General features: G+C 44.6%; 1 protein-coding gene across 3 annotated transcripts in view; it reads left to right on the top strand.

Annotated features, from left to right (window-relative positions):
• The window catches only part of ZDHHC9 (zinc finger DHHC-type palmitoyltransferase 9), a 28,172-nt gene extending 10,715 nt beyond the window's left edge, over positions 1-17,457 (top strand). For all 3 annotated transcript variants that reach the window (XM_060270601.1, XM_060270602.1, XM_060270603.1), the window contains exons 3-10: positions 2,148-2,308; positions 2,972-3,130; positions 9,512-9,649; positions 9,817-9,866; positions 10,040-10,141; positions 10,960-11,063; positions 14,984-15,134; positions 15,408-17,457. In XM_060270601.1, the coding sequence (XP_060126584.1) occupies positions 2,148-2,308; positions 2,972-3,130; positions 9,512-9,649; positions 9,817-9,866; positions 10,040-10,141; positions 10,960-11,063; positions 14,984-15,134; positions 15,408-15,509 (967 nt within the window). In that variant the 3' untranslated portion in view covers positions 15,510-17,457. The remainder of the gene's footprint in view (positions 1-2,147; positions 2,309-2,971; positions 3,131-9,511; positions 9,650-9,816; positions 9,867-10,039; positions 10,142-10,959; positions 11,064-14,983; positions 15,135-15,407) is intronic.
• The last annotated feature ends 32 nt before the right edge of the window (positions 17,458-17,489 follow it).

Raw genomic sequence — 17,489 nt, 5'->3', positions numbered from 1 at the left:
ATAAGCTGGTTTGAAAACAGTAAAGACTTGTCCCTGATAATAGTAAGATCATCTATTTTCTTCCAAATAAATACTCTAAAATGGTGCAAGAGGCACTGGAACATTTACAGTGGTTTTCCATTTCCGAAGGCTGTTAATTAGCCGCTTTGACCTTTCAAGTTGACTCCTATCTCAATTATATTTCCCTCCCTCCCTTCTAACAATTGTTAAAACGGGTACTGTTGTAAACACCTCATTCATAAAAGCAGAATTATTTGTGCAAAAGAAGTATGTGCACACTTCCATGATTAATTATTCTGACTTCCAAATACAGAATTGAGGGGTCTTGTCATATCAGTGAACTGTTAAACCAGAGGTAGAAACTTGGAAATGGTGTCGCAGCATTTCTTGTTAGATATTAATTCAATAGGAGTGTGTGTGTAAAAAGAGAAAACAAGGCAGGGGGGAAGAAGAGAAGGCTTCAGCAGTGCCAGAGAGTCAGCTGTTCTTCATAGGTTGTGCTCCATGCAGAGGTTGTTCCCTGCTGGCTCCAGCTCCGCAGAGCTACTGTCAGCATCCCACTTCCTGCTTTTGCTGCAGGAAAGGGGTTGTCTCCCCCTCTCCTTTCTTTCTCTTGTTCTTGCTAGTTTTTCCTACCACAGTTTACCAGCCACAGTTGTCTTAGTGATATTGCCCTTTCGGGCAGGAACATAGTTTAGATAGGCATAGGATAGACATGGTGATGCTCTGCAGATCCCCGCTTCCTGTCCTTTTTTTTAATCGTAAAAGGCCAGGATGGTGATGCAGAGGTGCATGTTGTAGCAACCATTCTGAAAGTAAACTGGTGGTCCCAGTCCAATCAGCACTTGGGTGGGATACTGTACATCTTTTGCAGCCAGAACATCCCAGGCTCAGTCCCACCAGGTAGACCTGGGAAAGACTTCCTGTCTGAAACCCTGGAGAGCTACGGTACTGCCTGTTAGTGTGTAGACAATACTGAATTAGACTGTTGATCTGACTGTATAAGACAGCTTCCAACATCCAGCAACCATCTCCACATCACCTTCAGGTCTGACTGGAAGAAGGTGGGATATAAAATGGAAATAAAATCCCAGGTGGTGGTTGGAAATGGGTGTCATGTCATTAGCTGATAGAAAATGGTACAGTGTGCCTATTCTCATACAGGAATTTTCTCCTCCCCCTTCTACCCCATTTGCATCTCTAAAAGTAATTGCTGTTTGAGTTCCCTGTATTTTGCTACCCACAAGGCTCAGATGCTAGAATGGAAAGTCCACCCTGTATTATGGATGCAAATACATTTTACTTGAGGACTGTTCAAAAGCATTGTGCAAACAAGTGTTTTTTGCCAGGGTCTTGCCTTTTAAAAGACTGCCCTTTGATTTCAGTGCTTCCTGGGGCAGATAAATGCTTTCAAACATTAACTTTCAATCATAGGTATATGAGAAGGCCCCAAAGTGTGCTGTGTAGACTTTGTTCGATTATCAGACTTCACTACGGTAGCATTTGCTCAGCTTTTTCCTAGTTCTTCTCGTCAACAAACAACGGGACTGAAGACTATTTTTTTTTAAAAAAATGGCAGAATTAAAATCTTGTTTTGAAAAGAGGGGTTCTCAAAATAAAAACACAGAAACCTGCAGCAAATATCAATTTCTACCCTCCATCTCAGGCCCAGCTCCTGCCAACCTAGCAGTTCGAAAGCACGTCAAAGTGCAAGTAGATAAATAGATACCACTACAGTGGGAAGGTAAACGGCATTTCCGTGTGCTGCTCTGGTTCGCCAGAAGCGGCTTTGTCATGCTGGCCACATGACCTGGAAGCTGTACGCTGGCTCCCATGGCCAATAATGTGAGATAAGCGCCGCAACCCCAGAGTCTGTCATGACTGGACCCAATGGTCAGGGGTTCCTTTACCTTTACCTGCCAGTCAGGGGACTTGGGAAATCCATGGTGTTTGCTTTATTCCTGATTCTATTGGTACAAGGTCTTTTTTTCATGCCTCACTGCCTCTGAGCATCAAGGAGACATGAAGTCAAAGGGCAACATTTTAAAGCAATTATATTAAGTTTTTTTGGGGGGAGGCACTGTAATTTGGCACACAACAGGCTTTGTGTCTAATTTCAGTTGCTATGGGCTTTTCTCTCATTGCAGGTGTCGCTATCTTGCTGTCCATCTGTCCCCAACTATCCCTGTTTTTGGAGCTGTTCTTTTCCTATTTGCAATGGCTACACTCCTGCGTACAAGCTTCAGTGACCCAGGAGTGATTCCTCGAGCCTTGCCTGATGAGGCAGCTTTCATTGAAATGGAGATTGGTGAGTGGGTGGCATTTTCCTCAAGCTTTCCAAACATAGTTCCAGCCTGTTGGGTGGTGCCTTCTTCAAATCATCCAAGCACAGTTTAACCATTTGAGTCTGCAGGTATGGAAAGCATTCCCCCACTGCTCCTGGATGATGAAGGGTCTGAAAGGGTAGGGTCCTGTCTAGAGATATGGGTGTACAACACTTACCTTATGCTGCATACCAGGGTGCTGGACCCATGGGCTTAATCAGGCCTGCCAAGCTCTCCAAAGTGGCTTTTCAGCCCCCCTGTAAATGCACCTTTCCCTCCCTTTGTGCACTGCCTTTGCTATGACATCAGAGTGCTCTGGAAACAGGAAGTGCTCCTTCCTGTTTCCTGAGCACCTCTAAGCCATTAGCAAGAGCACAAGGGGAAGAATAAACACTGGCAATAGCAGGAAGAAGTGCCTTTGCTTCCTCCCAGCCCAGCCCTGTGATGGGGAATAAAATTATGAAGAAAACCACTGTCTCCAAAGAGACAGTGAAATGTACTGTAATAGTGATTATGGTGATTATGCCGTGTGAGAGAGTGTAGAATGGTAGTGCCCACTTTCACTTTTACCCTGGCATACAGCTCTCAGACGTTTGACTGCAACTGATAGCCACCCCTGCCTTATTCAAACTGGTTTTCATTTGCAGAGGCAACCAATGGGACCGTGCCTCCAGGCCAGCGGCCACCCCCACGTATTAAAAACTTTCAGATCAATAACCAGATAGTGAAGCTGAAGTACTGCTACACATGCAAGATCTTCCGTCCACCACGTGCCTCGCACTGCAGCATCTGTGACAACTGTGTGGGTGAGTAGTGGGACTATGTGGTTGAAAAAGAAGCTTAATAAAGGAGTTCTCCTGATAATCTGTGACAGAGGTCACAAGAAAACGGTTGTATATTTACTACAAATAAAGAAGCTCCCTGCTGTAAATGGCTGATTTCTGTGTCTGTTAGTCACAGAAGGAACACTGAATTTCCACCTTTATGATATGTAAAATTTGACCAGGCATGGTCTCCACACCTTTAGCCATAAAGGCTAGGAACTTGATTTGTTACATAAAAGCATTCTCAGTTTTTTTTATATTCTCAGTTTTTGTTCTTGGTGCCTAAACAATCATCCAGCAGTCTGGGTGTGCTGTGATCTGGAACCTACCCAGTAGCTGTGGGATGCAAAGGGTTAAGTGCAGTCAAGTCACAACAATCCCTAGATAGTCCACTTGGAGGACTGAGGAGGAGGATATGACTAAGCGTAGTTTCCTCTTCCTTCACATGCAAATGAGTTGAGGAAGTGGCAGATAAATCCTGAAGGAAACAGCCATTTTCCCTCTCTTGGACCAGACCTCTTGGACTACACACATCTTAGTGAGTCTCTCCCTCAAGGCCTCCAGCCTAGAGAGAGAGATGAGATGGAGTCTCACTTCTTATAAGTGAACTTCACAATGTATATATTACCTTTTAACTAAGCAAGTCTACCTCTTGAGTGTGCTGTACCTCGAGATGCTTGTAAGTAAACATCTTTTATACTTTTAAGAGCATTGTGTTGTGTCTTTTCTTTTAAGAGGGAAAAAGGGGAAATACCAGGAAAATACACTTTATTTTAGTGGCTTAAATCAAGCCTGCGCAAACGTTCTTCTGCTGTGTATTTTGCAAAAGGGGAATGTTTTACTCTGCTAAAGTTTTGTGCTTGCTAGCGCAAGCGGGGATAGGATATATTAAACAATATCTCCTCATCCACATTCCTGAACATTCCCACAAAGGGTTATTGCGGCCCAGAGTTGCGTATTTTGTGTATTTTTGAAGGATTGATTTGGATTGTGATTTTGAACTCTGTAGGATTTTTCCAGTTAGGATTTCCTGGTTGAGCACATGGTCTCTTTGTTCTGCAGTGTGCTTGGGGGATTAACTACCCCTCCCCTCCCTCAGAGTTTACAGCACTGAGAAAGCTCAGAGGTAGTGAAGATATTTTTGAGATTTTGAATTTGATTTTTGAAAGATTTTTGAATTTTGGAAATTTTTGAAGTTTTAAGATGGCAAGCTCCAGTTTTGATAGTGAGGCAAGACCAAGTTTTATGCTGCTGGATGACAATAATTTTGTGCAGTGGAAGCAGCGCGTTTTAGTTTATCTTGCTGCTAGGCGTGTTCTGCAGGCCATTAAGGAAGAAAAGCCTACAGGAACCGATGCAGAAGCTTTAGCTAAGATAGAAGCTTGGAGTATTAAAAATGATGAAGCCAAGCACATAATTTTGAGCAGTTTGAGGAATGAGCATCTATCAATGATAAATTTTGAAGATGATGCATCTAAGATCCTAGAGGACATTGAACGCATTTATGCACAATCTACAGAGAGTTCCTATAGATACTTGTTGGATAAGTTACTCAAGTTGAAGATGAATTCTAGAGAAGAGTTTACAGAGCATTTTAAGAATTTTTCTGAGATTGTTCAAAGAATTGCCCTTACTCCCAGAGCCTTTGATGATGTGACTAAAGTAACGTTTATGCTTGCATCATTGGGACCTACGTTTGCTCCATTTAAAAGTATAATGGATCACACAAAGGATTTAACTTTTAATGAGCTTATCAACCATTTAAGAGAGGAATGCAGAGATAGCCTTGATTCTCAAGAAAGGAATCCAAGGAGGAAGGATAGCAGCTATGCATCCAAGCATTTTGGAAAGTCCAGACAGACATCTAGAGAAATAATTTGTTTTAAATGCAATGGGAAAAACCACATAGCAAGGAACTGCAAGAGTCAAAATGGGGATAAAGTTGAATCCCACCCCTCAAAACCACAAGGTGTTAAGAAGGGGAGTCATGAGCAAACCATGTTGATGCAGGAGAGGAGTTTAGCTGTCCAGGATTGTGAAAATAAGCGCAATAAGTGGATTCTTGACAGTGGAGCGAGTTCTCATTTCTGTTATGAAAAGGAGTATTTTAATGAGATTAATGGGGATGAAACCTCTGAAATTGAGATTGCTGATGGCAACATTGTAAAGGCAATTGGTTCAGGAACTGTGAATTTGAAATTCAACGTAGATCATGAAACAATTAATACTAAGATAACTGAAGTTAAGTTTGCACCAAAGCTTAATTGCAACTTACTCAGCGTGTCCAGTTTGGACAGGAAAGGTTTTAAAATTACATTTGAAAAAGGACAATGTATTGTGACTAAGCATGATGAAGTTTATGTTCAAGGCACACTAAAGGATGGTGTATATGAGCTTAATGTTTCAGAGAACCAGCAGAACCAGTCTGCAAAGGTGGCGCAACCAAGTCAAAAGGACGAAGGAAGTCTGGAACTCTGGCACAAGAGACTTGGACACAGAGACACCAACGTTATTCTGGAACTACAGAAAGGTGATCTTGTGAGAGGTCTGCAGGTAAAGCAAAGCAACACAAATACACCAACATCAAAATGTATAACTTGTGTTAGTGAGAAAGCAACTAAACCTTCTTTCCCACGTTGTGCAGAGAAGAGAAGCACTAAAGTATTGGACATTGTCCATACAGATCTATGTGGACCAATGAATGTGTCTTCTCTAGGAGGTAATAAATATATTTTGATATTTTTGGACGATTTCTCGAGATTCTGCGTAGCCTACTTTATCAAGGAGAAGAGTGAGACAGTGGAATTGTTCAGGGACTATCTTAACATGGTCAAGAACAAGTTCCAGCGAGCCCCTTCCATTTTAATGTCCGATAATGGTGGGGAATTTTGTTCACATGAGATGCAGGCCGTCATGGCTAGAGAAGGCATATCACACGTGACCACAGTTGCCTACACACCCCAACAAAACTCAATTGCAGAGAGGAAATTTAGATCCATTTTGGAAATGACAAGGTGCATGCTAAAGGAAGCTAACTTGTCACACAGGCTGTGGGGTGAAGCGGCTCGTTGCTCAGTCTATCTTCAGAACAGACTGCCCACAAAAGGCGCAGAGCGCACACCATTTGAACTTTGGCATGGAAAAGCCCCAAATTTGTCACATATACGTGTATTTGGAAGTTTGTGCTACTATCATGTGCCCAAGGAGCACAGACACAAACTTGATTCCAGAGCGAAGGCAGGGATCCTAGTTGGGTACGCTTCTGGAGGAAAAGGATATAGAGTCTTGGATCCGCAAACTGGCAAGACAAGTTCGCAGCATGTAATTTACTTCGATGAGCAAGGCAAAGTTGATACAAAGGACACTGCCATTGATTGTTCCAAGGAGCCACAGGATGAGGAATTTGTGATTTTTCCTTTTGAACCAATACAAAGTACTAATCCAACTTCTAGTGTCGTAGCACCCCCTATAGGTGACACCCGAGAAGACGTGGAGGTCCAGGCCCCTGGCAGCACCAGAGACGAAGATGATGACGAGCAGCTGTATGGGGATATGCCACTGCTGGAGGAGGATGAGGAAGCTGATGCGGTCGAAAGACCAGAGGTCAGACGCTCATCCAGAACCAACAGAGGTGTTCCACCATTACGGCTGTCCTACCTTACAAGGTCGGCGTCTCCACAGGAACCTTCCAAATGGGAAGAGATAGAGAGGATGCCACCAGATGAAGCCAGTCTCTGGAGGAAAGCTGCTCAGGAGGAGATAGATGCACTTCATCGGAACAGGACCTGGACACTCACAGAACTACCTCCTGGTAAGGAAGCAATTGGAAGTAAATGGGTGTTCAAGGTTAAAAAGGGTTCAGAAGGGGAGGTGCAACGCTACAAAGCTAGGCTTGTGGCACAAGGTTTTTCCCAGAAGTATGGAGAGGATTACGATCAAGTGTTTGCACCGACAGTTCGATACAGCAGTGTCAGACTACTTTTAAGTATTGCAGCATCTAAGCAAATGTCAGTTTACCATATTGACATTGCGACAGCCTTTCTTCACGGCGAAATTTCTGAGCAGATTTATATGAAGCAGCCCAAAGGTTTCATTAAACCAAATGAGGCACATCTAGTGTGCAAGCTGCAGAAAGGACTTTATGGTTTGAAGCAAGCAGCGAGGGCTTGGAACCAGAAACTCCATGAGATGCTGGTGCAGCTTGGGTACAAGCAAGGGACTGCTGATAAGTGCTTGTACACCAAACAAAGGAATGGACAGTTTTCGTACATTTTAGCCTTTGTTGACGACCTTTTAATTTCTACGTCAAATGAGAAAGACTATAAAGACATAGTCAAACACCTCAACAGGGAAGTAGAGGTCAAGGAACTTGGAAAAGTGAAATACTACTTGGGAATTCAAGTTGAGAGAGAAGAGGATGGATCGTTCTTACTCAGCCAAAGGCAAAAGATAACTGAACTGATTGAAAGCATGCAGATGCAGGACGCACACCCAGTTGCGACACCGATGGCCACAGACTTCTTGAAGAATCAACAAGGTTCGAAGTTGCTGCCAAACAACACGCAATACAGGTCAGCGGTCGGCAAACTTTTGTATTTGGTTACCACATGCAGACCTGACCTGGCAAGTGCAGTGGGGATCCTAAGTAGGAAAGTAAGTTGTCCCACTGAGCATGATTGGGCTGGAGTTAAGAGGGTTGTTCGTTATCTAAAGGGAACCATGGACTGTAAATTAAAACTGCCAGCTGTCAGAGACCCTAAACTGCTTGGGTACACTGATGCGGATTGGGCTGGGGACAATAAGGATTATAAATCCACAAGTGGCTATGTTTTTATGTATGGGGACGGAGCTATTGCATGGGGCAGCTATAAACAGAAATGTGTAGCTTTATCGTCCACAGAATCTGAGTACATTGCGGCTTCGGAAGCTTGCAGAGAGATCCCCTGGCTGGATCAGCTCCTGAAGGACTTTGGCGTGCCAAGAACGGGACCTGTCAGCTTGATGGAGGACAATCAGAGCAGTATGAAGCTGACACAAAGTGAAAAGTTCCTTGCACGCACCAAACACATTGGGGTCAGGTACCACTACATACGCCAGGTGATCGAGGATGGACTTGTTGAAATGTGTTACTGCAACACTGACCAGATGACTGCAGATGTCCTAACAAAGCCCCTGCCAAGAGAGAAGTTCCAGGATCTTCGTGGCAAGCTGGGACTCTTGGGTGGTTGATTAAAGTTATTTATGTATGTTTTTGTGTATGTTGTGAATTGCCTGAGAAGGGGTTTGTGGGATGCAAAGGGTTAAGTGCAGTCAAGTCACAACAATCCCTAGATAGTCCACTTGGAGGACTGAGGAGGAGGATATGACTAAGCGTAGTTTCCTCTTCCTTCACATGCAAATGAGTTGAGGAAGTGGCAGATAAATCCTGAAGGAAACAGCCATTTTCCCTCTCTTGGACCAGACCTCTTGGACTACACACATCTTAGTGAGTCTCTCCCTCAAGGCCTCCAGCCTAGAGAGAGAGATGAGATGGAGTCTCACTTCTTATAAGTGAACTTCACAATGTATATATTACCTTTTAACTAAGCAAGTCTACCTCTTGAGTGTGCTGTACCTCGAGATGCTTGTAAGTAAACATCTTTTATACTTTTAAGAGCATTGTGTTGTGTCTTTTCTTTTAAGAGGGAAAAAGGGGAAATACCAGGAAAATACACTTTATTTTAGTGGCTTAAATCAAGCCTGCGCAAACGTTCTTCTGCTGTGTATTTTGCAAAAGGGGAATGTTTTACTCTGCTAAAGTTTTGTGCTTGCTAGCGCAAGCGGGGATAGGATATATTAAACAATATCTCCTCATCCACATTCCTGAACATTCCCACAGTAGCAAGGTTAGGTTACCTCTTCCTGAGATTAGTGCATCAGCAGTTGTGTTTAAGAGTTGTCACAGATTCAGAGGGAGGAGGCATTGCCCTACACCAATCCCCTCCCCCCGCCAAAAAAAACACACCATGTGGTAAAACTGCTTGTTCTATACCTGTGAAAGGTTTGAAAAGAAGTGTATTTTTTCTGGGATGTGGCCACTTTGGATATAATAACAAAAGCCTCCTTACAAAAGGGCAGTTTTTACCATGTGAGTTCTAAAGGGAAAAGTTGCTCGTTGGTAGTTCTCCCACCCCAAAAATGGGTGTGTGAATCTGTCCTTTAGCAACTTAGTACAGGAAATTGCAATGTATCTTTGCCATGTTAGTGGAATTCAAATACATATATATTTATATATGTATGTACTGACTTACTGCTGAGAGTTATACGGCTAGGGTGGAGAGGTACAGCTTTGGCTCTGCTGATGTGCTTGTCTGGCTCTTGCAGAGCGGTTTGATCATCATTGCCCCTGGGTGGGCAACTGCGTGGGAAAGAGGAACTATCGTTACTTCTACCTCTTCATCCTCTCCTTGTCTCTTCTCACAATCTACATCTTCTCCTTCAACATTGTCTACGTTGCCCTGAGTGAGTCTATGTTTTTGGCGGGGGGGGGGGTGGAGGAGAAGAGGGGCTGTGTTGCTGGTGATTGAAAGAGCACTTGGGAAGTGGGTGGTTATATTGGGAAACAGTCCCTGCTCTTCCTGGTTTGTTTGGCATCTGTAGACTTAACTAACTTTTCTACTTTCACATAGAATCCCTGAAGATTGGCTTTTTGAATACTCTGAAAGAAACCCCAGGGACATATCCTTTTTGCTTCTGCTTAAGCTGTCTCTAACCTGCCTGTTGCAGGAGAATGAGAGAGACCATCTCCATCTTTATTCCAATGGAGGGGCATCAGGGTGGGGTTATCTGCAATGTGGGGGGAAGCTAAGTCACCTGTAGTGCAGTTCTTGTTCCCTAACTCAGCTGCTCACAGTCCTGGAGGTTTTGATCTGCTTCTTCACACTTTGGTCTGTGGTGGGTTTAACTGGCTTCCACACTTTTCTGGTAGCGCTGAACCAGACAACTAACGAAGATGTGAGTATCAATACAAAGATACAAGCCTTCCAGCAAGCAGCCTTCCAGCTTCATATGTGACTCTTCACACTCTTTGTAGGAATGCTGCTAAATGAAAACATGGGTTGGGAATCCTGATGGGCAGGAGTGGTTAAATACCATCAGAACATGGTCCAAAACATCTCTTGGATGGATTTGAACTAATCGGATTCCTTAAAATAACATTGCAGAACCTTTCTTTTATTTTGTTTTTAAATCTCTAGTTCTTTCTGAAATGTTTTAGAGGTGGGCGGGAAGGTGCAGCTCTGGCTTCTCTACTTTGGGAGCCTCTCTTTCAGTCATAGCCTCCAGAGCCTACCAAACAGGAAGAAACTTTCTCAAGTGCAGATTAATAGGCAAGATAAAAGTTTTGCTGGACAACAGTTTGTCGAGTCTTTCAGTGACGTACCAGATTCTGGGACATGGACATAGCCAGGATTTATGTTAGCGGGGGTGGAGGGGAGGCTTGGGGGGGGGGCAGAACTGAGTTATCTGTGATGTGATTGGTCAGTTAAGTATTTTTATTTATTTATATGATGGGGGCAGCTGCACCACCCTCACCCCCGGCTGTGCCCATGTTCTGGGAGCAAATCTGCTCTGTAAATGAGGAAGGCTTCTATTGTGACCAAAGTAATTAAGAAAGTAGCAGGGACCATCCTCTTAGAGAAGCGTAAGGGGAGAGGGAGAATCAGGATAACAAGACAGGTGCTTTTTGGGTCGGGGTATGTGTGTCTGTTATCATGTAGATGAGTGCTAATTTCGGTGTTTGGTCTTCCTTCCACCTCTTGCTGTTCTTTCAGATCAAAGGTTCCTGGACAGGGAAGAACCGTGTGCAGAATCCCTATAGCCATGGCAACATTATGAAGAACTGCTGTGAGGTCTTGTGTGGCCCTCTGCCTCCCAGGTAATGGTCTGATTTGGGCTTGGATATTACATTATGACTTTGAGAATAGTGCTGGACATACCGTGTTTCCCCCTTTTTAAGACACCGTCTTATTACTTTTTTTTCTCAAAAAACCACAGGGTGGCTTATTTTTGGTGGCATGTCTTACTGGTATTTTTATTACGAGTCTGAGGGAAGGGAGGTGTGCAGCCCTCTCTCCCCGGCCCTGGGATGTTCGCGAAGGGCTGCTCTCTCTCTCCTCCAAGGTGGGGACTCACTTAATAGCAATCTGCTACACTGGAGCTTCTTAAATCTAAACCAGTATAATGGAATCTATCTGTGTGATACAGTCCTAGCAGTAGCCTATACGTAAAGCAAGCAAGGATCTCTACCAGCCAGCTGCCCAAGACTTAAGTTCCAACAGTCTGATGTTCCAACAATGTAGCACTTTGTAGTCACTGATAGCAAAGAAGCTACCTGCTGAGAACAAAGAAGCCAGCTAAGCAGCAATTAAGATTGCTGACTTGGTAAATGGTAGCAATTGAGAAGCAATTGAGCCAGCGAGGTGAGGAAGCACGTGTTGTTAGGACCGGCAGTTTAACTTTTGTGTAGAGCAGCGTTTAGCAGCTCCGTTTAGCAGCTCACAAACAGCGAAGGAAAAAGTCCTTAATAAATAAAAAAAAGTCCCCAAGGCAAGGACTGCGATCCAAACTACTTACAAATCCTTAAAGGGGCAGCTCCACAGACAACCAAGCAGCATAAGGTAGAAAGAAAACTGCAGCAGGCTTTTTAAAAGGCTGCCTTATGCCTTCGGTAAAAGCAAGGAGACAACAATCAGACACGGGAGATTCCCGTTAAGAGGAAATCAACGTGCATTGAATGGAAAGGTGGGGGGAAGCGAGAGGTGGGCTGTGTGTGTGTGTGTGTGAGAGAGAGAGAGAGAGAGAGAGACGCAGGGGGGGGGAGAGAGACAGACGCGTGCACGGAGGTCTCTCCCTAAAAGGGAAAACAGCCTTTGCATTCTTCAATCGCCCCTCTTTTCTTCCTCGTGCCTTCATCTCCTCCCCACCCCACTTTTCTCCCCTTCACCAAGTAGAGCTTACACAGCTTGGCTAAAAAAATATTTTTGGATCCTTTTATTTAAAAAAATGCTCTCAGAAACGGGAAAGGGAAATCACGGGGCTTTGGCAGCCAGCAGCTACGGCTGTTCGGTGCATTTTTACAAGCTTTTAAAGGAAATACGTGTCTGTGGAACGACAGCAAAATGGGGAGAGATTTTTAGGGGGGGGAGTTGGCTGGCGGGAGGGGGGTTATTGCTAGTGGGTGAAGGGTCTATCAGTATGTCTTATTTTCGGGGTATGGCTTGTATCGCGCAATTGCTTAGAAATCCTGCTATGGCTTATATTATGCCTACGTCTTAAAAAGGGGGAAAGACGGTAGTAGGGTATGGGGTGCTTGGACTAAAGGCCCTCATGTGCATCTAAGTGACGAGAGACTAATGGCATTTTCTGCAGCTTCTGGGAATTGGGTGGGATAATCTTCCTCCTTGACTACCAGCTCCATATTTTAATTCCTCCTGTTTCCATCTCCCAGTCTTGCTTCAGGTTGAGGTCACAAGGAGAGACGGAGAGATCCATCTGCTTCCAGTCCATTTAATTTAATTTATTTTAAATATATTCTTGGCCCACCTTTAATCACAAGTGATCCCAGAGTGGGGTAAAGGTAAAGGGACCCCTGACCATTAGGTCCAGTCGTGACCGACTCTGGGGTTGCGCGCTCATCTCGCATTATTGGCCGAGGGAGCCGGCATATAGCTTCCAGGTCATGTGGCCAGCATGACAAAGCCGCTTCCGGCAAACCAGAGCAGCACATGGAAACGCCGTTTACCTTCCCGCTGTAGCGGTTCCTATTTATCTACTTGCATTTTGACGTGCTTTCGAACTGCTAGGTTGGCAGGAGCTGGGACCAAGCAACGGGAGCTCACCCCGTCACAGGGATTCGAACCGCCGACCTTCTGATCAGCAAGCCCTAGGCTCAGTGGTTTAACCACAGCGCCACCTGGGTCCCTTCCCAGAGTGGGGTACAATAACTCAATTTACAAGTAATATCCATCAGTGCAGTAATATAAAATAAGAGCAGATAAAACAAATAACTAAAACAACCAGTTAGAATGGCAGAAACATTTCTTTCTACTAATCTGTAGAACTGATAGCAACTATGCTCCTATTTGAGGCATATGGCTGAGGATACTTTTACAGACACATGCACAAAAGCTGATCACGTTATAGTTTATTACATCTGGCATAGGGAACTTGTGTTCGTTCAGGCTTTGTGGGATTACTGCCCTCCTCATTCTGTGTCCCTCGGGTGTGGTGGCTAAGTCTGATGGAAGCTGGAGTTTTAACAACAGGGCCACAGGCTCATGTCAGTTCTGCATGTGTTGATTTATACATCTGTTCCATTCACTTTCCATATGAATGTCATTAAAAAAACCCATAATTGCATAGTACTTAAATACATGTTTTTGAAATACATTCTAACAACTTATTTTATTTCTAAGTACACATTATTTTATTGTGGGTTTTGGTACTTTGTGGTGGCTGTTTAGTTCAAGCACCATAAAATTCAAAGGAGTGCAAAATTGGACAGCTAATCATGTTCTGATATGTATATTAGTCTAGGGGGTGCGGTGTGTGTGTGAAGTATTACATTCCAGAGAAATGGATAAGGCAGCTTACGTTGCTATTGCTTCATTGGGCTAGTTCCTTCCTACTCTTCCTAGTGGAACAAGGAAAGCATGTCTCAAGCTTTCTATGTTTGTTTATCTAATCAAATGGTTCAATTTGAACTGCATATCATTAAAGCCAGTGGTAGGTTGAGCTAGAATTAATGACAGGCAGAGCCACACCGTCAGTGGTTATCATAGAATCAGAGTTGGAAGAATGACTCCAAGGATCACCTAGTTCAACCCACTTGCAATGCAGGAATCTCAGCTAAAGTATCCAACAGATAGCCCAGCCAACCTCTGCTTAAAAACCTCAAAGAAAGGAGAGTCCACAACCTTCTGAGGGAGACAGTTCCATTGTCAAATAGCTCTTATCGTTATTCTTCCTGATGTTTAGTCAGAATCTCCTTCCTTGTAACTTGAAGCCATTGGTTCAAGTGCTACCCTCCAGAGGAGGAAAATACAAGCTTTTGATCCACCTTCTATGTGACAGACAGCCCTTTAGATCCTTGAAGATGGCTCTCATATCTCATCTTTTCCAGGCTGAACATACACAGCTCCTTCAACTGTTCCTCAATAGGCTTGGTTTCCAGACCCTTGGTCATTTTGGTTGCCCTCGTCTGCACACATTCTAGCTTGTCAATATCTTAAACTGTTGGCGCCCAGAACAGGGCACAGTATTCCAGGTGTGGTCTGACCAAGGCAGAATAGCAAGGTACTATTACTTCCCTTGTCCTGGACATTATACTTCTGTTGATGCAGCCTAGAATAACATTCACTTTTTTGCTGCTGCATCACACTGTTGACTCATGTTAAGCTTGTGGTCCACTAAGACTCCTAAGATCTTTTTCACATGTACTGCTAGTAAGCTAGGTGTCCCCCATCTTATATTTGTGCAGCTGGTTCTTCCTAGTAGGTGAGGGCTTGCTGAGAGCAACTGAGATTGGTGCAACAGTGACCCAATATTATTATTACTATTACTGTTATTATTATTAATTTATATCTCACCCTTTTCCCTGAAAGGGACTCAAGGCATATTACACAAAGAAATAAGAACAGCTACAAACATAGGGGCGGGATAATTAAAAAAACAAGCATAGACCTATTCATCCTAATGATCCAGGTTCCACTGATTAAAACACAATAAAATGTTTTAAAAAGATCAAAAATGTATACTACTATTCTTGATTCACCTCACTGCATCCTTTCCTTGTAGTGTGCTGGATAGGCGAGGCATCTTGCAGCAGGAGAGTGCTGCCCTTGAAAGCAGTGCTGGACCAGAGCCCAACACTCAAGAAGATGGGACCACAGAAAAACCAGGTGCCCAGGAAACCAGTGGTGACAGTGCCATCCCAGAGGAGAGTGTGGTAAGTGTGGTAGATGCCAGCTTGCTTTGAATGTACTCAGTAAGCAGCTCTGCAATCTCCTGATGGCCATGAGCAGGCAGTTTGGTTGGGGTTTTCTCGGTGTGTGTGTGTGTGTGTGTGTGTGTGTGTGTGTGTGTGTGTGATTTCTGCTATGCAGCCCTAAAAGAAACCTCCAGGAATTGCCAGTTTTCCTTCTGAAATAGATTTTTTTAATACTCTGCTGTGACTCACCCTTCATTCTCTTCTCCCTCTTTTTTCCTTTCTCCTCTCCAGCTCCCTGTGCCAACAGGCAAGGTGCCACAGGAAACAGCGCAGCCCCCTTCTGCAGCAGAACCATCTGTTCCATCCCTGGATCACGAGCAGACAACGCACTAGCCTTCAAAGTGGACATGAACACTGTTTTTGTTTGGCACACTCCTTGTGAAGAGGACCAGGGCAGGGAACAGCTTGGCAGGACAGTGGCCTTGCCGTTCCCTTTAGCTGTTTGTTCACCAGTGGTTGTAACCTGTGTCTACAGACTGATGAGTGCCAGCACTCCCCTTTCTAATGGATGCTGAGCACCCACTATGCTGCTGAGGGACCCTTCCCCCCTCAAAAGGAAATTGCTGCTGCCTAGGGCAGGCCCACTTCCTTTGTCTTTGGTCTCTTAACACTACTAAGTGAGTGCCTCTCCAGCCTGACATCGTTGAAGCGTGACGCCAGCTGGGAAAAAGATGGAGCTGATGGCACCTTTCTGTACTGTTTGTCTACCTGTGGCTGCAGTATTTTATGTTGGCTGAACTCATCAGTCAGCAGAGCCAAGTTGATAATGGGAACATAGACGACCAGGTTTCTACGTAGCGCTCCTTCCCAAATGTTCCCTGCCAGACTGTGCCATATGGTACCTCTGAACCCCAAGTGGTCCTAAATCATCAAACAACCAGCCAGGGGAGCTCTAGCTTGTCCTTGCCCCCCAACTCCCTCTATTTGTCTAGATATTGAAACTGGTACGTTTTTCTCTTTCCTCTTTTCTCCCAGTTAGTATGTCTTCCTGGTCCCTCCTCCCTACCATTCCAGTCTTCTGAGGTAGCATTGGTAAAAGCTGACCTCTCCATTCTGCTAAGCAGCTCAGTCAGGGCTACTGAAGGGGCAGGGCGGACCACAAGGTGGTAAAGTGACTTGGGAGCAAAAGAGCCAGTGGCATTGGAAAGGATACTACTCTACAGGCATAGGAGGTGTGCCCCTGTTCCATTACTTCCTTGTGGCCCATAAATCACCTGGTGCTCTTCAGCTCAGTTGACCCAGTGTTGAGTGATGCTCTTTGTATTATCTTGCTAAATGGTAATTGCTCTGTCCAGACCTTCTTGTGCCTCCCAATCCCTCCTTGTTTATAAGTGGAGGGGAGTTGCCAAAAAAAGGGCTCTGAATGAGTGGTAGTATGTTTGGGGCGGGCAGGGGGAGTAGCCTTCAGTGCCATTTCAAGCAAGACTCATACAGCTTAACTGCACACCATCAGGATTCTTCACCATAGGATGATTTTGTGATTGCTGGTCAGACTGTTGGTAGGGACATGCTCCTTTTTTAATACTCCCTCTCCGCATAAGAAGCCAATTACATGGGGGAGAAAACTAGCTGGAACCCTCACTCCCTGAAAAACTAGCCTTCCTGCATCATGCAATTCTAAGTTCAGCTGTCACTGAGTAGACCCTATCCAAAGTGCAATGTACAGCATCTCTGAGGTGGGAGCAGAGCATTGCTTAGCCTATCCCTAAGATTTAGCTAGCTGTTCAAGTCAGGGCAGCGGAGAAGCTTATCTTCCTCTCACCTTCTCTCCCTGATGGTCTGCAGCTGTGAGAGGTTATATCTCAGTGTATTCCCACTTGGCTTAGGACAGTCACACCACCAGTTCTTCCCACTGTGTTTCTAAGTAGTGAAGCACTCTGGCCAAGTTTGTGCTCTCTTCATCTGCAGGGGTAGAATCAGTGTGTTTAGCAAGTGCCCTGCAATGACTGGGAGAAAGGTGGTTCCTCTTCTAGCGTGGTGATGTGGTCCATGTAGCTTCCTTATTTCCCCCACTGGGCATGGTGGGAGCCAGGAATAGGCAAATGCACCTCCAACAATCTTTGCTTGATGCCTTGCCAGTGCTGCCCTACTTCCCTGAGGCAAAGGTAGAGGCTACTCCTGTATTTCCCCAATTACTGACCAAATCTCAAGTGTTGCAACCATCTTGTTTGGGTTATATTTTCTAATGTACTGTGTCAAATTGCTCCAGGGAGCAGGATGGTCCTGGCTGCCTTGAAGCTTTGGTGTGCTCCTCTGATCTCAATGAAGGTATTGGAATTCATTTGGTGTGTTGTGTTGCCTTGGCACCAGTTT

The sequence above is a fragment of the Zootoca vivipara genome, chromosome Z (assembly GCF_963506605.1).
Source record: "Zootoca vivipara chromosome Z, rZooViv1.1, whole genome shotgun sequence".
Lineage (NCBI taxonomy): Eukaryota > Metazoa > Chordata > Lepidosauria > Squamata > Lacertidae > Zootoca > Zootoca vivipara.
The sequence above is the reverse complement of the archived record's forward strand: the minus strand, read 5'-3'. Positions and strand labels throughout refer to the sequence as shown.